At 34.8% G+C, this 18394-nt stretch overlaps 1 protein-coding gene across 2 annotated transcripts in view; it reads left to right on the top strand.

Annotated features, from left to right (window-relative positions):
- Positions 1-9035, top strand: part of UBE2W (ubiquitin conjugating enzyme E2 W) — a 29620-nt gene extending 20585 nt beyond the window's left edge. The window contains exons 4-6 of one of the 2 annotated variants that reach the window (XM_032182366.1): positions 2175-2330; positions 3373-3448; positions 7796-9035. In XM_032182366.1, coding sequence (XP_032038257.1) covers positions 2175-2330; positions 3373-3448; positions 7796-7809 — 246 coding nt within the window. In that variant the 3' untranslated portion in view covers positions 7810-9035. Of the gene's footprint in view, positions 1-2174; positions 2331-3372 lie in introns of both variants that reach the window. The other variant, XM_032182365.1, reaches the window with a different exon arrangement.
- The last annotated feature ends 9359 nt before the right edge of the window (positions 9036-18394 follow it).

The following is an 18394-nucleotide window of genomic DNA, read 5'->3' as shown; positions in this document are numbered from 1 at the left end:
AATGAAAGCTAGCTAGTTCATTTTTAAAACTCCTGCATCTTCTCTGCTGCCATGGTTAATATGGCTGCCAAAAAAAACCCACGTTATTGTGGTAGGAATTGTCATAAATACCTGGCCTCTTTGAGAAGCCTACAAATCTAGTGGTTAGAATTAAGGGATAAACTCATGTATTGCTTTCATGGTAACACTAATTGCTGATTAATTGCAGCGTTACTGCCAGGATGCAGAATGAGCTCTGTACATCCATCTGTCCACTACCTTTGAGAAATTTTTTTTTTTTTTTTTTTTTGGCTTGTAAGAGGTGTTAGGCTGTCACTTCTGATCTCCTCAGAAGGGAAGAAGAAAATTGAGGGTGCCTTAATTCTTGCCTTGTTTCAGCTTGAAGTTCAAAGAGGGATCTCTGATGCTTTTCTCATGGCTATTGAAGCTCAAGCAAGGAGCTATGAGAGTCACTTAAACTCTAAACATACATATCTTTAGGCATTATGTTAAAAACTGGAATGCTGACTTTTCAGTCTCGGGTTTTAAGGAACAAACTGGCACCAGCACATCTGCATTTTGTCAGTTTTGCAGTGAACTACTTGTAGGTGATCTGTGAGAGGTTAATCACTTTCATTTGGTTCCAAGTAGGTATTGTTTGTGCTCATTACCCAATGTGTATGTGTGGCTGTATGCAATTTATTGTAAAACAGCAATGTAGATCAGTACACGTACACAGATGTATTTATTTTTAAGCACAAAAGGCAATTAAGAATTTAAGTACTGAGTATTTGATTGCTGTAATGTCCAGCAGCATGATGAAAATTCTAGACGCTGAGTTCATTTATATTACAAACCTTTGGATTATAATTCTTCCTCCTGTAAACTATTTTAGATTTACAAAAAATAATTTACATGTCCTCTGCTTAATCAGTCGGTTGTTTTCTACATTAAATATGTTATCTGTCAGAACATGCATGCTTTTACTTAGTTGCCTAGTTTTGGTTTTCCTTTAAAGTGAAGACATTAGATAGAAATTAAATACGTTACAGGTTATGTAGGTAAGCTCTTCAGTGCTTAAGAAGTATCTGTTAAAGATCTATGAAAGATCATTCTGCATCCAGTTTTTCTGCTGTTACAGAAGTCTCTACACTATTAGGCAAACAGGTTAAGCTCTCTGCCTTCAGGTTCACATGTGATTAAGGTGATACTTCTTGTAGGCAACAACGAGATGGGTGTGTGTGTGTGCATGTACGTGAACTTATGAAATGCTTAAGAGGCAGCGGGATATTGTACAATGACATAACAAATCTCTACCATTCATAATCATAAAAGATTACAGTGGTTGTGTTGGATAAGGAGCTCAGGAGTATAACGCTGCTGTGAGGATATCACTTTTACTCCATTTCCATTGGTCCTGAGCTAACTGTGTGTTTGACAAAACCTTCTGTTAGAGCAATAATTGTTAAAACTGGTTTTCTTACTTTTTTTTTTTTTTTTGATTGTGATGTTATTTTTCAATAGAGAAGAGTTAAGATTCTCAATGCTGTTTTTGTTGTTCACCCATGTTAAATAAAAACAAATTCTATTTAAAATAATGATCTAAAGCATTTCCTATGTGGTAACATACTGTGGTTGTAGAAGTTATAATTAATTGGGTTAGTTCATTTAACTCTTTATGAGTTGTCCAGAACTTACTTTGTTGTGTCCAGGATTATAGAAATACTCATTTATAAGTCTCATTATGTTTCTTGATGTATATTATTGTGGCTTATGAAACAATTAAAATCCAGTGTTTTGGCTATGCAACTGTATTTCTTAGGATATAAAAGACTGAGACTACAAGATTTAAATATTTTGGTTTGATATCTTTACGCTGTTGCCTTGACATTTTTTCTACTCTGTGTGGATATTTGTAGGAAAAAAACCTGCCATTTAACCATCTATGCAACTTCATCTTCATAGCTAATAAGGCTTCTGTCATTTCATTTTACATTTCAATTAATGCAAGAATGAATGGATGTGGTAAATTGCATTATTACTGTAAGTGAAAATGGCAGAATCCACTTCTTAAATAAGATATTGCTGTCTTTCCAAAAGCCATGCAGTTTTAAATAAAACGGGGACAATAAATAACAATTAATGTAAAAAAAAAAAATTACAAATGTTCGTGGTTTCTTTTTTTTTTTTTTTAGGTCATGTTTACTGGTGACAATATTCCTGTTCATCCACATGTTTATAGCAACGGTCATATCTGTTTGTCCATTCTAACAGAAGACTGGTCTCCAGCTCTCTCAGTGCAATCCGTTTGTCTTAGCATTATTAGCATGCTTTCCAGCTGCAAAGAAAAGGTACGGGTTTTTTAGCACGGTTGGAGTAGAGCAAGTGAACATTACTAGTTTTCTTTTTTGCAAAGTAAGTTTTTTTTTTTGTTTGTTTGTTTCTGAAATTCTAAAATAGGCAAATGTACTGTATCTGCATTTCTATTATTGAAAAAGCATTAATCTAGAGCTGCAAACTTGCAGTGCAGTAAGTACTTTTTAACGTTTTTTATGGTGACTTGCTCACATTTCTGGAAAAGCAGCATGGATAGAACCCTTCTACTTGTATTAACAGTGAAGTTAAATTCTTACAATTCTGTGTAAATTGATTGTCTCTAAAGGCAGTGCAAAGTGACTATTTACATGTATTTAATGCAGATGTCTAAGATGTTTTTTGTTCGTAAATGAATGGCACTCAGACTTCTTTTGTAAAGGAGGCTACTCTTTTACTCATGACCATTTGTTTTGGAGTGGAATTCCCATGGAAGTTAATTTGAGCTTTTATATCTGTGATATCCAAACGTGTATTTATTACATCCCTGTCACTCGTAGTCATGTGTATTTGGTAGAAAAATACCACCCGATTGCTTTGTATTATATTCTCTGCCTCCTGATGATACTTATAAAGACAACTGAAGAATATGAAGTGTTGATGAGACATAGATACTTGTTTGATGACAGCTTAAACAAAGCCCATTTTTCACCCACTCCAAGCTGAGATTTATGGATGTGAATTGGACCTAATATATAAAAATGACATCTAAACCGCAAAGGAAATTACTCTTTAAAAAAAAAAAAAAATCAACAGATGTTCCTTTCTTATGTGCTTTATTTTTTTTTAATTATTCCCTCCCCCAACCCCAGTCTGTCTTCAAGTGGTTTGGAATTTCTCATGGAATCTTGGCATGAATATCTCCAGTAAGAATCATTACCTGGATTTTTCTTGCAAGGGCCCTAGCCCTGCTTGCTACCTTGTTTTCATTGCATTCACTTTCCTAAACTTATTAAATAGTTCATGTATTTACAATGTGGGGATTGTTTGATTATTTGTAGGTCTTTTCTTCTGTTGCAGAGGCGACCTCCAGATAACTCATTTTATGTAAGAACATGTAACAAGAATCCAAAGAAAACAAAATGGTGGTATCATGGTAAGTATTTAACTAGGACCAGAAATTTTGAAGCTCTTTTAGATTGAAGGCAGTTAAAATGCAGGAAGGCAGTGTAAAGGCATTCAAAGCCTAAAATTCTTTAATTTCCAATATTTATGAAAATCCCATTTCTGAGATATCTGCTGTGAATTTCTTTATATCACACTTTAATGATTCTTGACTGAAATTTAAACAACACAGATTCGTGTTTTAGGTTGTAGGACTGAATTTGAACAAAAGTTCTTGTGAACTACATCAGTTCATGACAAGTCTTAAGGTGTGGGTGGGGAATGTCCTTAATTGAACTAGGTGTAGCTTTAAAACCATTTTTTTCTTTTGTTGGTGGTAACACTTTAAAAGCTTTCACTGCAATAAAAATACACCTGTATGTTTATAAGCAGCCTTGTTTTTTTTCAGTAATTTCCATTGTTCATCAGAATTTTCAGTGTGAGACAGTTGGCTGACTTAAAGGTTCTTAGGAACTTATAGTGATGTAGTAGTAAGATTCTACACGTACGTGATACATATATACCAAAATTGCAGGGTCAATAGTGCTAGTGTTGTGTTTTTTTTTTCCTCTCTTTTTCCTTACCATCTGCTCTCTTTCTGACTTTATACTGTGTTGTTTCTTTCTTCTGGCTCAACATTTGTCATCTTCCCAGAGCTGGGCTTGGTTGTATGTGCTTGTCCTATCTGGTCTGTTGGTAAGAAAGGAAAGGAAGAGCGGGGCAGAGGGTAGAGATGGACTATGCTTTCCTTCTCTCTTCTCCTGTTGGCCAGTACTTTCTTTGCTTTCCCTAGGATAATACTATCAAATGGTGGTTATCAGAAGCCTGTGTATTTGGGGAAGGGTTGTATTAGAGTAGAAAATACTGTCTGTTAGGATGGTGCAAGAAGAGCAGGTCTTATTGCTACGTTTCACTACAGCCTCTGTCATGAGACATCCTAATTTTTTCTGTCTCCCCACCCCAGGACGCGTTCTGTCCTTTATGTGAAATGAGGTCAGGTAGTTTGATATAACGGGAATGGAGAGGCTAAGGGCTTCATGCTTAAATTCTTAAAAACCCACAGCGCCCATGATGATTAAAAAATTGAATTTTTCATAAAACTTGCTGATACCCATGTTTTTTTGATAAATGGTAATGTAGCAGAATGAAACTGTGTTTCTCATAATACTCCAATAGTCTCTCTAAAACAAGTTGACTTCAGTCACAATAAGAGGAGTGCTGTATGTCATGGGGTCAACAAGTATGTAAGAAATTTAGGACTGTTTATCCTGTGGTTGTACATTACGCTGTTTTTAAAACTGGCTCCAAGAATAATAATACTCTTGTCTACAAGGATAATAGGCTGGATTTTTCATCTTCACTAAATTACTCAGTAATTGCTTTCTCTTCATTTTCTGTTTTCTCACTCTTGCAATATGCTTGGTCCTTAACTGTTCCTAGTTTTGCTTTCTCTTTATTGGCAATTTTGGGGGAATTCTTATTGACTTTTAATTTTGTTTTCACTTGCTAGTTATTTCTAAAGAGAAATGAGTTAAGTTTAATTTAGTGGCTTTATCTTGTGATTAAAACATGTTCTATTTACTTTGAATTTGTACTAGAGTTTCTTTTTGATTCAGGATTGAACTCTTAAGGAGAACAGTCTGCAGATACTACTTTGATTTCTTATTCATGAAATTCAATTTGAGTTAAACAGGCAAAATTCCAAATGAGTATGAGAAGAAATGTGGTTATCTGACTCTGAAATTTGCTATATAACTGTGGCTCAAAGAAATCAGGCTTCTTATAGTCTACTGAACAAATCATTTAATTACTTCAAAGTAATTACTCAATGGGTGTTTTTTGAAAGTAGGAAACCCTTTCCTCCCCCACAAAGTCAGAGTAACCTAAAAAGGCAACCGAAGAGGCAAGAGAAAACAAGTCAGTTATTTAAATAACTTTTGCTGGTTTGTTCATAATATTTTCATTTGTTTTTTAAGTCCTTTTTTAACTACTAATTACAAAGTAGGCCATATTTTCAAGTTTATTGGGCTTCCGCCCCCCCACTGCGCTTCCTCCCCCCCCTTAAATTTGTATATATATGAAGACAAAACATTGATGTCTGTTGGACAAAAGTTTTCTTAAACTTTGGAGTTTTTTTTGTTTGTTTTTCCCCTAAAATTTTGTGTACCCCTTGCTCCTTTTCCCAAGTAATGATAATTTTGTTTCTCTTCTGGTCATATAAAAAAAGTTTCTAGAGGTTGATCTTTCAATTTTTGGTACTTTCCAAACTGGTTTGAAGAAATGGTGGATTACACTAAAATGGGAAGTATAATTTGCCTGCTAATTTTAACCCTTTCTTTCTGGAAAAGATCCATATTCAACCTGAGATATAGCTGAAAAAATCTACAAGCTCTTAGAAGAGGTGGCTCTGTCATCTTACTTTTCTGCTTCTACTTCAGCTGAAGTCTCGCCTATCTAACCTTGTGGTTACCACTTTGGGCTGGGTAAATTAGGGGAGAAAAATCTGAAAGCCCAGAAAGAAAAACAGTTAAGTGCCAGTGCTAATATGTGAGGGAGATGCAGAGTGGTTTTGCTGCTTCTGTTGTAAGGTAGCCATTAAACTGGCTTAGCTTTAATGTGAAATTGAATCTTTGTATAGTGAAAAGACAGGAGGAAGATTGTCATCATTTTTAATGTATGCCTTTGAAGATTATTTTGTTTTCCAGTAGGTGCCTGGGATTTGTTTAGCTGGGAACAAGCAGTGCGTGACTGGGAGGTGATGTAAAGCAAACCAATGTAAACATAGAGGCATAAAGTAGCACTTAAAGCTACACTCTGACATGTAAATGTGGTTCTGTGTGCATCTATCTTATTACTGAATTTTTAATCTCTCATTTCATCCCTTCCTCAGCAAAGCAACTTATTCCATGAGCAGAATTACAGAGCCTACTTGCTACAAACTCAATGTCTTTGCAAGCTGTCTTTCAAAACTCTTGCTTCCTCTTACTAATGATATCCTTGATAACTAAAAATATTTCTAGATTATCTTCCCTACCCGATGTCTCCTTTAGCTGTATGTTGAGTTTCATGCTGACAATTTCAAAGTTTGTCATGCTGTGTTAAAAGACAAAAGAGGATCTTCCAGATAAGATTTTCTTGGTCATCCAGGCTGAAATTGGTTTCATAAAGCTGTTCTTTATTCTTTGTGTTGTCAGGAGGTAGATTTTTGTGAAAAAGAATTGTGCAATGGTGTTAATTTTCAACTAGCACCTCTTTACTGCTTTCAGTTTTTCAATAAGGAAGTGTTTTCCATCGTATTTGTTCTAAACTTTGAGTACACCATTTAAACACCCCTTCTCTCTTGCATCCTTGCCCCATTTTTTTTTTTAACATGTAAAATTGTTGTTCCTTGCCTTCTTACCAGAACAAAGGCCTTTTTTTTTCTTTTAAGTAATAGTATTGAGGACATAGTATTTTCCAGTGAGAATGTAGAATCGTTTGTTGCTACTCCTATTTCTACTGTTTACAGATTTAGTAATCTGTATGGTTTATAGGACAACTTTTTCAGTGTTTGCGAGGTTACAAGTAAGTGCATTAAAAATAACCAGACAGGAAGTTTACTTTCTATTAATAAACTTAATAACAACTGTTGCCAGTTGCAAATATACAAGTTGATGTGAGGAATAGAAGGTTTAAAAGGAAGAGCTTTCTCAGGCAAATGCATACATTAAAATCTTAAAGCATAGCACAAAAATGGCTGGCCTAGAAGACTCTTTCATAATATGTGCAGTCACAGTATCTAAAATTTAATGAATATTAGTTATTTTCGCATTTGATGTTTAGTATTGCAGTTGTAATCTATTGCTTTGGCGTGATTCTGTCAGCTATAGTTTGTGTTGACACTTCAGAATTACAAAAAAAAGGGTTGAGAGCAGAAGCATCAGGAGAAGCCAACTCTGCCAGCTCTTATCGCTACATATTCCTTATAAAGGATTTCTCAGTTCAGTAAATTGATGTGGACCTGCTATACTTGAAGGGGTGCAAAATGTTAAGCATATTTGGTATTTCACTTTCCTAATGAGTAGCTTTCTAAATGTTAAATGTGGAAATTATTGTCCTTTTAATGGAATATTTGCTAATACTAACGTTCTCAGGGGGTGTACATGTGGTTTGGAAATTTTTTTTTATGTTCTTGCCTTTTTTTCTTAAGTCATTATTGAACAAAACTGCAAACTTAGTTGATGTGTTACTGCTGCATGTTAGTATCTCTGCCAGGAATTGCTTCTGCGTACAGCGCCGTGTTAACTTGGACTTGGAGTGTTTACATGTTTTCCATAAATACTCTTTTTTTATTTTAAAGATGACACATGTTGATGCCACCATTTTGTGATCCTCGTAGCAGAAGATAGTCCTACTGAGAAAATGAGCACTTTGATCATTCAGTCTTTGAACTTTAACCTTTGACTGGAAGTGACCTATAGGCAATGAAGACTACTTCTTTTGACTGCATTTTTACTAGTGTGCATTCTGGGCGCATGTTGATCGCTGGTTCAGTCCATGCAACTGACATGCTTTTATTAGTCATACAGTATTAATGCAGGTGTCCAGAAATGTCAGAATAATTCCATTATTTTTATTTTAAGCTTTTGGAAGAATTCCAGGTCTTCATATATTGTGCAATAACACTGAGCTCCTTGGCGGTTTTGGTGCATCCATTGCCGGCAATGGACATTGTACCAGGGAAAGGTTTTGCTCCTGCCACAAAAAGATTGATGCATGACAGAACTTATGAAAGTTCCAGATATATTTGGATTATAAACAAGGGATCTACCATTACCTTAAAAGCCACCCCATTCTTTTATATTTGGATTCTATGCACTGTGATCACAAAACTAGCAGCATGAGTTAACATGCTTAGCTGAAGGACTGTAATAAGATCATTGCATATTTATTAAATTGTTTATCTGCTGTCAAATTGTTTTGACATGGAAGGTTTTTCAAGTGACGTTGGCAGGGAGGTACAATGTTATCCCTATGGTGAAATAAAACTACTTTTTGTATATAGTTATTCATATCTCTGAAGCAAAGGTATGAGTAATTTAGGGTATGAGTGATTTAATCAAGAATTTATTTTGGAGATAAGAGAGGATGGCAGTGATATAACTGAACTTGCTGCAGTCCGTAATTGGGCTTGTAATTTGTACTTTAGAGCTTTTTCCAAATAGATTGCACACTGTTATTTCTGGCTAGCCATCAGCATGAGCCCTACTGCCTACACCAATATTTCATTTATTTATGTGTTTGAAAGCAATCCATATAACATTTTTTGTTTGCATTCACTGTTTCCTTTCTTGTTGTATGTCATGTTTGAATGTTACAAAACAATATTTTGATTGAAAAGCTTTGTCAGAAGATATTTTCATGTAAATTATTTCTTTACCTTGTAAGCATCATCTTGTCTTTTAATCCTGTACTATAAAAAGAAAAAAAAAATACATTTTTGACAGAGGCTTAATGTTTTGACAAAAAAGTGTGGACCTTCTTATTTAAGTTTAGACTAAAATATATTTTCTTAAACTTGCTTGTCCCACGCAGCCATACTGTGTTTTTTTTTTTTTTTTTTTCTTTTTTTTTCCAGGCTTTTACTTCACCAAAAAAAGATGAAAAAGCCTAAAACCAGATTAACGTTTTTTCTATGGAGCAACATTTATTGAAATAATAAATAGTTGTTCTCACCACTCTGTAATATTTTGATACTGCAATTAGGTTGTCTTTTTAGGAAGCACTTTTATAAACGTAATACCTTTACGACGTATGCAAAATTTCTATGACTTTTTTTTTTTTTTTACTGTTGCCTTATTGTTGCACTCAAAAAATAAAAATAAAGTGGTCAATACGTGAATGTCTAAACAAGTATCTACTTGATTTAAAAAAAAAAAAACAAAAACAAAACAGAAAAACAACAATGAAACAACCCAGAATGAGTAACTACAATAACAAACAAAAATTTGGCTGATAATGATGATTATTTTTTTTTTACTGCTGTATAATAACTGACAAATTTTATAGCCTTGTACATACTTCTCTGTTACCTAATGTTTAAAACATTTTTAAAAAACATAGATACATAACTCAGGGTAGATAGAGGTCAAATGGATTTACTCTAGAGAAGTATTTTGTACAGCAATTTAATTATCGATATTGTCTGTGAAGTAAGGCTACAATATTCTTCAGGAACTGCTATTTTTTCTACTGTATTGAAAATATTTCTTGGCCTTTAAAACTCGATGGTAAAATCTAGCTTTGGATATAAATTTGATGTGTATATGTACTTTCACAGTGAGCCTTTAAAACATAGAATTCAGATTCTTTTAAGAGCCAAAAATAATCATTTTAAGAAAATGAAATAGTTGTGCTCCTAACTTCTTGTTTAGCTAAATTTTATTGTTTTAAGTTAATCAAATCAGTTATTTTTGAAAATGGTTCTTACGAAAGAGCAGTAATCTGAATACTTAATCTGTATGTTCATGTTAGCTGCTCTGTATTATTGATTGAAAAGATTGTTGCATCTTTGAGAAATTCATGTATTTTCATACAGCTGGTTCATATAATGGATCCTATCAAATAGTCCACAATGAAGAGACCTCATTGTGACACAAGGTAATGTGTCTGAAGAACTGGTTCAAGTGCATCTTCTCAGATACACACATCTTTTCATATGTTGGATTGCCCTAGTACAATACGTGGTTTCAGAGAAGCTTTATTACTGTATGTATGTTGTTGAAGATCTCCGTTGTAATGCAAAGCATTTTATGTTTTATTGACCTATGCTATTGTGTGGACTACGATGAAGTAAACCAAATTTATGCTGCTCTTTAATTTTATGAAACCCTCTATAATAGAGAAGCAGAAATCCAAGATAGTTTAGAAGAGAAATTACCTCAAGTCTTTTAGTTTACAGTAGAAATGCAGCCATTGGTTCTCTCGTAGATGTGTTGGTAAGTTCATCTATATACAGAGGGCAAGGACAAAACCTATATACCACTCAAGCCCTCAAAATAATGCAACTATTCTGACAATACTATGATGCCCTGAGAAGGGGCTTAAATTAGATGAAGGTGGTGCCATCCTTTCTGTAGGGTGACCCTGTGTATGTAACTTTCACTTGGAATTTCTTACATCAAATGGTTACAGAATTGGCTTGAAATGTTCTTGCTTTTATTTTGTGTCAATGTTGATGTTGTTAAACACTTTGTTTCGTGTTTAGTGTCTTTATACTATAACACAATAAATTCTTGTTTTAAAATAGATTACTACCCTTGAATGGAAATACGTGTGGACCTTTTCATGGTGGAGTGCAGAAGTTCATTACATTTAGCTACTCATGAGACAAAGCTGCCAGTAGTTCCTTAAAGCTGTGATGGATATCCAGAGAGGGAAGTGTATAGTACTGAGATGTCTTCTCTTTTCTCCAGAGGATATCTGTTGTACAGCTGAAGAAAATAGTGTCTTTAAAAACAAACAAACAAAAACTTAAGATGTACTAAATTACCAGGTAATAAGTCTTCTTGGAATGTGTGTTTTCTTCAAGATAGGATGGCTTCTGTTTTGGAAAAAGACACCACCTTGATACCTGAAAAAACTGTTAAAAAAAAAAAAAAAAAAAGTTTTAATGCATACATGTTGCAGTATCCTCATCTGGATGTTCGATTTTTAGTTATTACTTTATTTGAAAGTCTAGCCAAGCATAGTTAATATCTAAGGCTTTAAAGATAAAGTCTAAAGAGACCATAAATTTCCCATGCCAGTAACTTTTAAAGAACAGATTAGGCAAATGTCTGTCATGAAAAGTTTCCATCTTCCAGCTACCCAGAAGGATGGGAACGTTGATTTAGGTTTTGGTTTATAATGCAGGTACTTGTTGGCCTATTGTTTCCAGGACTTACCCAAGCTTTCCAGACCATCGGGCTCATAAATATCTTAAAAAAAATCGAAAGAGTAGAAGTATGAGCCTTTCTTTTAATTCATTAAAACATAATTCAGAAATAAAAAATCGAAAATATTTAGCCACTCTATTTAATTCTACTGATAAAAACAATGCAGGATATTTTATTCACTTGCCAGATTTTTCCCCACATTTTAACTACTTTTTAAAATTAGTGCTTGAGGGTTTTTAAGGAGTTTTGTAACACTAATGATGGTTGCTTGACTTGGGCTGGTATGTTTTCTTGTCTTTAAAAGCTCCACGGTAGGACCTTTAAACTTCTGTCTTTTCTTCAGCAGCTGGGAACATATTTGTTGGAGCACTTTGGAGTGTGGTCTGCCAAGCAGGTCAGGGTTAAATCTGTTCAGATGAATGTTCTGGGCCCTTTCTCTTCCCAGACTACAGTACTGTCTGGAGGATGTTAATGCAGTTGTCCAGGGCATAGTGTTTCATCCTTACAGATGAAAAGAGCAGGGTTACAGCCGTTCGGTGTCTCAGTTTACTGCTACTAAAAAGGAAGACTTTGTACTCCTCTTTCCTTTCCAGCTTCATGTTCTACCTTGCACCTACCTTTGTCCATGTTGTGCTGAGATGATTTGGTAGATGTTAAGTCAGAAACTGAGCTGAGAAGAAAAAGTGAAAATCTTTCTTCTAAGCAAATTGAATCAGTTTGCTGCATGATCAAGAATTTTGGAGCTAATACAAGAAACTGAAAGGATTGTGCAGTTGGGCATTGGAAGGTAGTGACTGAAATCTGATTCGTATCTTTAGACTTCTGCATGGTGTAAAGTACTAGAAGCTTTGTTTTATGGAGAAGCTGAGTTATGTGCTCTGAGAATCCTGAGAGCTGGAGGTTTGGACTATGGCCATCTTTGCTGGAGGATATTCTTTCTGTCTGTTTTAACTCTCTTTTATAGTAAAAACCCTAAAGGTGTTCCAGAGCTTTCAAGTTGTCTATTACCTTATTACCTCTCCGTTTAGATGTCTTTAGTATCTGTGCACATGAGCCCCACTTTTTTTTTTATATCGAGGCTGCTAGCATTGATTCTTTTTTATTATTTTTTTTTTATTATTTTTTACTATTGCTTTTTTTTTTTAAAAAAAAAAAAAAAAAAGTCCTCAGCACTTCTGGTGCAGATCCATTCCAGAATACTTGAAAGCTCATGTTTCGGCTTACGATTATCTCAACTCTTGATCCATAATTTATATCTTTATGCTTGCTTTTATTTCAGACGTGTTTTTTTAGAAAAGGAAAGAATAATTATGTTCAGCTTGTTGTCATTGGATTAGGTAGAACTGCTAGCCAAAAGGGCTGAGATAGCTAATGCATGGTCAGCAGCTTGCCAGATTTGTACTGGAGGGCAGGACTCTTGCACTGAGGTAGGTGGTTTTTGAGATGAGTCCAGGCTGTTTCTCATTTCACCCCTTCCTCTGAAGGTCGTGTTCAAAAGGCAGATGGAATATGCTGGCTTTCATCTGTATTTTATTATTTATACCAGGTTAGTAAAAAGTTTAAGGGTCAGTAAAGAATGGTAGCTGTCATTCTGACTGGTGAAGGGGAATAGAGTGAACTCTCATTGGTTGCATAGGAAGAGCCCTTCCTTCTCTTTCCCTCTAAACTGTTCATGTGTCTACAGAACAAGTTGGTACCCGTATTTTGTGTGCACGAGATAAAGTACACGTTTTTATTGAATGTAGGTAATTTATTGAAGATTAGTATTTTGAAAGTAGTAGTAGAGGAAATAGACATCACTAGGCAAATGAGACAAAGATCTGTAAGAATGATTTAGAGCATACCTAACCTGAAGTCTTGATTTGCAACACTATTTGAATTTACAGGGAAAAAAGAAGTTGGGGGCATCTCACTCTAAAGTGTTTTTTTCACACTGAGTTTTGGGCTTTTTTTAGTCTGTTTCCTATCTGTGCATTATCATGACCCCCAAGCAGCAATTCCCATCTTAAGCATCGTGCTGGGTAATGGGTGGCTTTGGTGTCTTCAAGTAATAGTCCAGACAATCCTGTGTTGTGATTGATCTCCACATACTCCTGTTGATTAGTGAAGAGTAGGGATGCCATGTGGAAAGAAGCTGTACTTGCAAAGGAGGTTGGGAGGGGTGGAAGAACCGGTTCTTGAAGATCAATTTTGATGGATTTCTAAAGATTCTTAAGTAATTGGTGGTGGCTGGTGGTGGTTATAAGGTTTTTTTTGAAGAGGACGTCAGTAATTGCACCAAGCTGTAAACCTCGTGTAGTGAAGCTCTTCAAGGGCAGATGCAAGACAACTGTGATAATGATGCAACTGAAGGAAAGGCCAGAGATTTTAAACTTCTGATTGATGTCAAACAAATCGGTGTTGGAAAACCAGTATCAGAGTTTGCCAGGATATGCTCAACTAAGAAAAACCATTGGTCCAAGCAAGCCATGACTCAAAGGATGGATAACCTTCTACGTGAGCAGAAGTAATAGGTTTCTTTTTGCCTTTGCAGTAATTTCTGCAGAAATCCTAGCAAACTTTGAGCCAAAAAAAAAATCATGCTATGCTAGACAGGAGAGAGATTCTGAAGTCTTGCAGATGAAAAATAGATCTGTTGCTATGTGTTTTTGTAATTCTGCAAGTTCTGTTTGCTTCCTTTCTTTATTTAGTCTGTTTGAGTAGACCAAATCATTATCTGGACATCACTAGTGTCTTCCTGGTATCCCAGGTGTTGACAGGAAATACTATATAGAAAAGCTTGTGATCCTTTTTCATAAGAACCGCACAAATTCTGCAAAGAGTTTTTATACTCATCTAGATATGTTTGTACTATCCACATCAGCTACTTTGTAATTTTTCTTAAGTTCATTTCTGTGTAACACTTTCTGAAAGATTTTAATGGTTTACCACTTGGATGCTATGTGAATTTGTTTTATCCTGAAAGCAAATTTCCTTACCTTAGAGACGGTAGCATGCAATATACTTTAGATGTTGCTGAAAGATTTCTACTAAAATTTTTATATACGGTATTGGATGTACCTGGTAAGTATGACAAGGATTGCCTTGTGCCAGCCAGCCCAGCCTGAAGCATCGACAAACCCTACAGGGTTCCGTCACTTGAGGGCTCTCTTTAGAGTAAATTAAAGATTTAATGGGAAAACTTCTGGTAAACTTCGTATAAGCCATACTGTTTTGTGGTGAGATAACTGCCTTGAAGTGCATAGAAAGCCATTATACACCTTTGCTTGATTTTGAGTAAGTGTCCTGCTGCTCTTAGGAGTCTGTCTCAATACAAAGCATTTACCTGATTTTTTTCTTTCTTATATTTACAAAACATTATTGCTGAATTTGGCCTCTGGAAAAGGAATCTTGCTGTATCGTTTATGCTAGAACTTGGTTGCTTTCCAGCTTAGAGCTTTATTTCTTGTTATGATCTCCACGATAGTTTTACGTGCAGGCACGTGCTAAAAGATACTTTAGAAGTCTTGCTTAGGCCATGCATTAATCTGAGTTGATTTTTGTGTATTTCCATCTTGATATGTATGTTATATTTTACTGTATTTATTATGGACTTTTCATTTTCTTTGGAAGTATGGCTTTCTGTCAACTTCTACATTTCCGTTCTTTGTTTTCTTAAAAGTAAAAATAATGCATCAAAAAGAATCTGAGGAAAGTGAGAGTTTGCTAGCTGGTGTCTTGAAGTAGAAACTTAAGGGCTGTCTCCCTCCAAGTTTGTTTTTCACTATATAAGATGTCTTTTAACTTTTTCTTTTTTTTTTTTTTTTAATCTGTGTGTGTATATATACAAACAATAATTTAATTAATTTCAATGTGAACTATGTGCAGTGAAAAAAAAAAACTTGAAAATCTTGGGATGCTGTTCATTGATCTGTAAAGATGCAGTGCATTATAGCTTGCTTATGGTTTGTCTTATATGGCTTTGAAGGATAAAAACATTTTCAGACATGGGGTGATTTTGCTAACAACCGTGAAGGCATAGATGCTCCCTTTTAAGCATTTTTAACTTCTGCTCATGTAGATTGGTACTATTTTGTTAAGTGAACACTGAACTCCACAAATTATGTGGAATTCTACTTTTGCTTAAATTGTCAAACTCATCTAGGTTCAATAATCACAGAACAAGCACTTTTGGTGTTTTTGGTTAATTACTTAATGGGTGAGAAAGGTCTGGCTAAGTTGAGTGCTGTACAGCAGCATTTTAGTATAGAAACATCCAATTAATGCATTCCTGTCAATTTTTAATATATAGTGGAACTCCTGTAACCCACAAATTGCCATTACCCTGATAGCACATAATTGCAAACTGATGATTTGGTGACAGTGCACGCTAAGATTTTTTTCTTAATGGGAGAATGTTGCACTGTTCATAGAAAAAATAAAGTTTGAACTGCTGCAAAATAAAGTTTGAACTGCTGTCAATGCTATTATTTCTTCATATAGCAACAGAATTTAGTCCTGCTCTTCTTGTCTGACATACATGAGAATATTTGTGTTTCCTTATTTCCAGTAATCCAAACTCTAAAATTAAAAAAATCTTGCTGTGGAGCTTATGGATATGTAATTTATAATTCTATTAGCAGCCCCAAAAAACCTTTACTGAGGGTTGGAGACTTCATTTTGACAGGATTTGAATGTTATGCTAAGGAATGTTCTGAAGACGAACAGCTTTAACTAACTTTATCTAACAAATACTATTCTTCCAATACTATTCTTCTGTCTTTTCAAAGTACATTGTCATAATATTAATTCACTGTTGTCCTACGGAAAAGTTACAGCATTAGTTCCTATAACATGGCAAAATTCTGGCATGATATGGCTACTTTGTAGGTGAATCTGAATAGTTAAATTATACGATATAGGTGTAAATGCTTAGACTTTGTATTTTTAACTTATGTATTACTGTTTATTCAGTAATGCTTGGCATGTTTTGAAGCTGTATGTTGCTGTCATCCCTAAAAGTGGCAGGCACTGAGTTGTTTTAAGAGCTGTCCCTTAAAACAAACATACAAAACAAAAGCAACAACAACAAAAAAACCAGGCAAGCTGAGACTGAAGCTGCTGTATGCTGCCAGGAAGTAGCATTAATGAAAAACTAAAGGTATCAATAATCAACTAAAAACAAAACATCATTTGATTTGCAATGCTTCCTTGTTGTCCTTGCATTTATTTTTTCCATTCATGATATCACTTAACGGTTATGAATGCATGTAGCCAATAACTTTGCTTTATTGTTGTCTTATTGACTGTGATAAACCCTCTATATCAACCCTTTTTCTGTATGTCTCCTTAATGCTGTGTACAGAAGATTTATTTCTCTTTTCTGCTTACTGCATGACTTCATATATGACTAAGACAGTCCTTGTTCCAAAAGTCTTTTTAAAACCTACTCATTTACTGTAGGTTTAAATTACTGTATAATTTTATAATCTTGTCCAATTGCCTTAAGTCATTTCTTTTTAATTCTAGAGAATGGTTTAATGTCACTTGCAGCAAACTGAAAAGGATTTGTATTTGCAGTTCATTCACTGTCTTGTGGTAAAAGGAGTATTTTTGAATGGTTAGGCTTTGTTTGTCTTATAATCCATACCATAGCAAGGTAGCTAAAATTGTTAATGTAGTATGCAATACATTTTGTATCAGTTTACCTTACATAGCTGGACGGAAAAGCAAACAAACTGTGCAGCATGGAAAGCACCTTTCTACTGATACAATTCTGTCCAGACTAGCTGTGATCTTTTTCATCTACTTAAATACATTAGGGTAAATTTATTGCTAATACAAGAATATGTTTGGCAGTGAATGAAATACTTAATTTTCATGTCCAACACTGTCCTGGCCTGAACTTCAAGATTTAAAAAGGCCTGATCCCTTTTTTTTTTTTTTTTTTTTTTTTTTTTTTTTTAATGTGGCCTGGTCTGTTGAAGTCTATGACTTAGGAAACATGTCAATAGGTATGATCAGGTGCACCCTGGCACCAGCACAATAAATGTGCCTGGTGTGGACGCTGGCATACGGACAGATGAGTGCTGCTGGTGGTGAAGCTTTGTGAGTGTTTGAAGGGTGCTGCTATGATCCGCTGCTGCGGTGAGAGGCGCTAATCAGAATCTAAAGCATCTCAAGATGGGCGCGATGCTCTCTTGCAACACTGTCAATGAAAACAGCATCAGGTCTGAACTTGTTTGAACACTTCTTTATATAGTCAGAATGCTATCAGTAATATAAAACAAAAAGCTTGTAAACATTCCTGTTTAATCTTACAGAATCTATTGCTGCTTTGGCCTGTGATTACGCTTCAGCTTTCCCATACTTTGTTCTGTGTAAAGCTAATGTGTTCTCACAAGGTAGCAAAGCCTTGCAACTCAGAAGTGGGCTAATTTGTAATCGAAAACTGAGGCACCATGATCTTCAGGTTGGTGGTTCTCTATTATTCTCAGTAATTCGTCAAACTGTAGTTACATCTGTCTACATTGCCTAGAGTAAGGAAATTTGAAAGAAATGATTGGCTTGAATTATCTGTGTTTTAAAGCTATACAATGATTGTTTTACAGGGATAATCCAAACCAAGTGTTTTGTAAATCTGGGAAAACATAAGAAATACTTACAAATTCTAGTTGTAAGAAGGCGGGATGACTGTATGTTAAGTTCTTAAAGTTCTCTGTGTAGAAAATAAATTATGAAGATGTGTGATGATGGAAACAGCTGACACAAAAGCAGTCATGTCTTTATAACCCAAAACAAATTAAATGTACAAGTTCAAAGCAGAGATTTAGACCTCACTTTCATGGAGCTTTAGATAAATGAACTAGGATAATGAATAATGTGAAGTTTTCTTAATGTGTAAGTACAATTACTACTAAGTGCTAAATAATTTGCCAGTAAAATTTTTAAATTTCACTAGCATTATTAAAAGGATGAAGTTTTTATGTGGGCAAGGTCTTACTATTTACAGCATTGATGTATGAGAGTAATAGAAGCAAATA

The sequence above is a fragment of the Aythya fuligula genome, chromosome 2 (genome assembly GCF_009819795.1).
Source record: "Aythya fuligula isolate bAytFul2 chromosome 2, bAytFul2.pri, whole genome shotgun sequence".
In the NCBI taxonomy this organism is placed as follows: domain Eukaryota; kingdom Metazoa; phylum Chordata; class Aves; order Anseriformes; family Anatidae; genus Aythya; species Aythya fuligula.
This window is presented reverse-complemented; position numbering and strand designations above follow the sequence as displayed.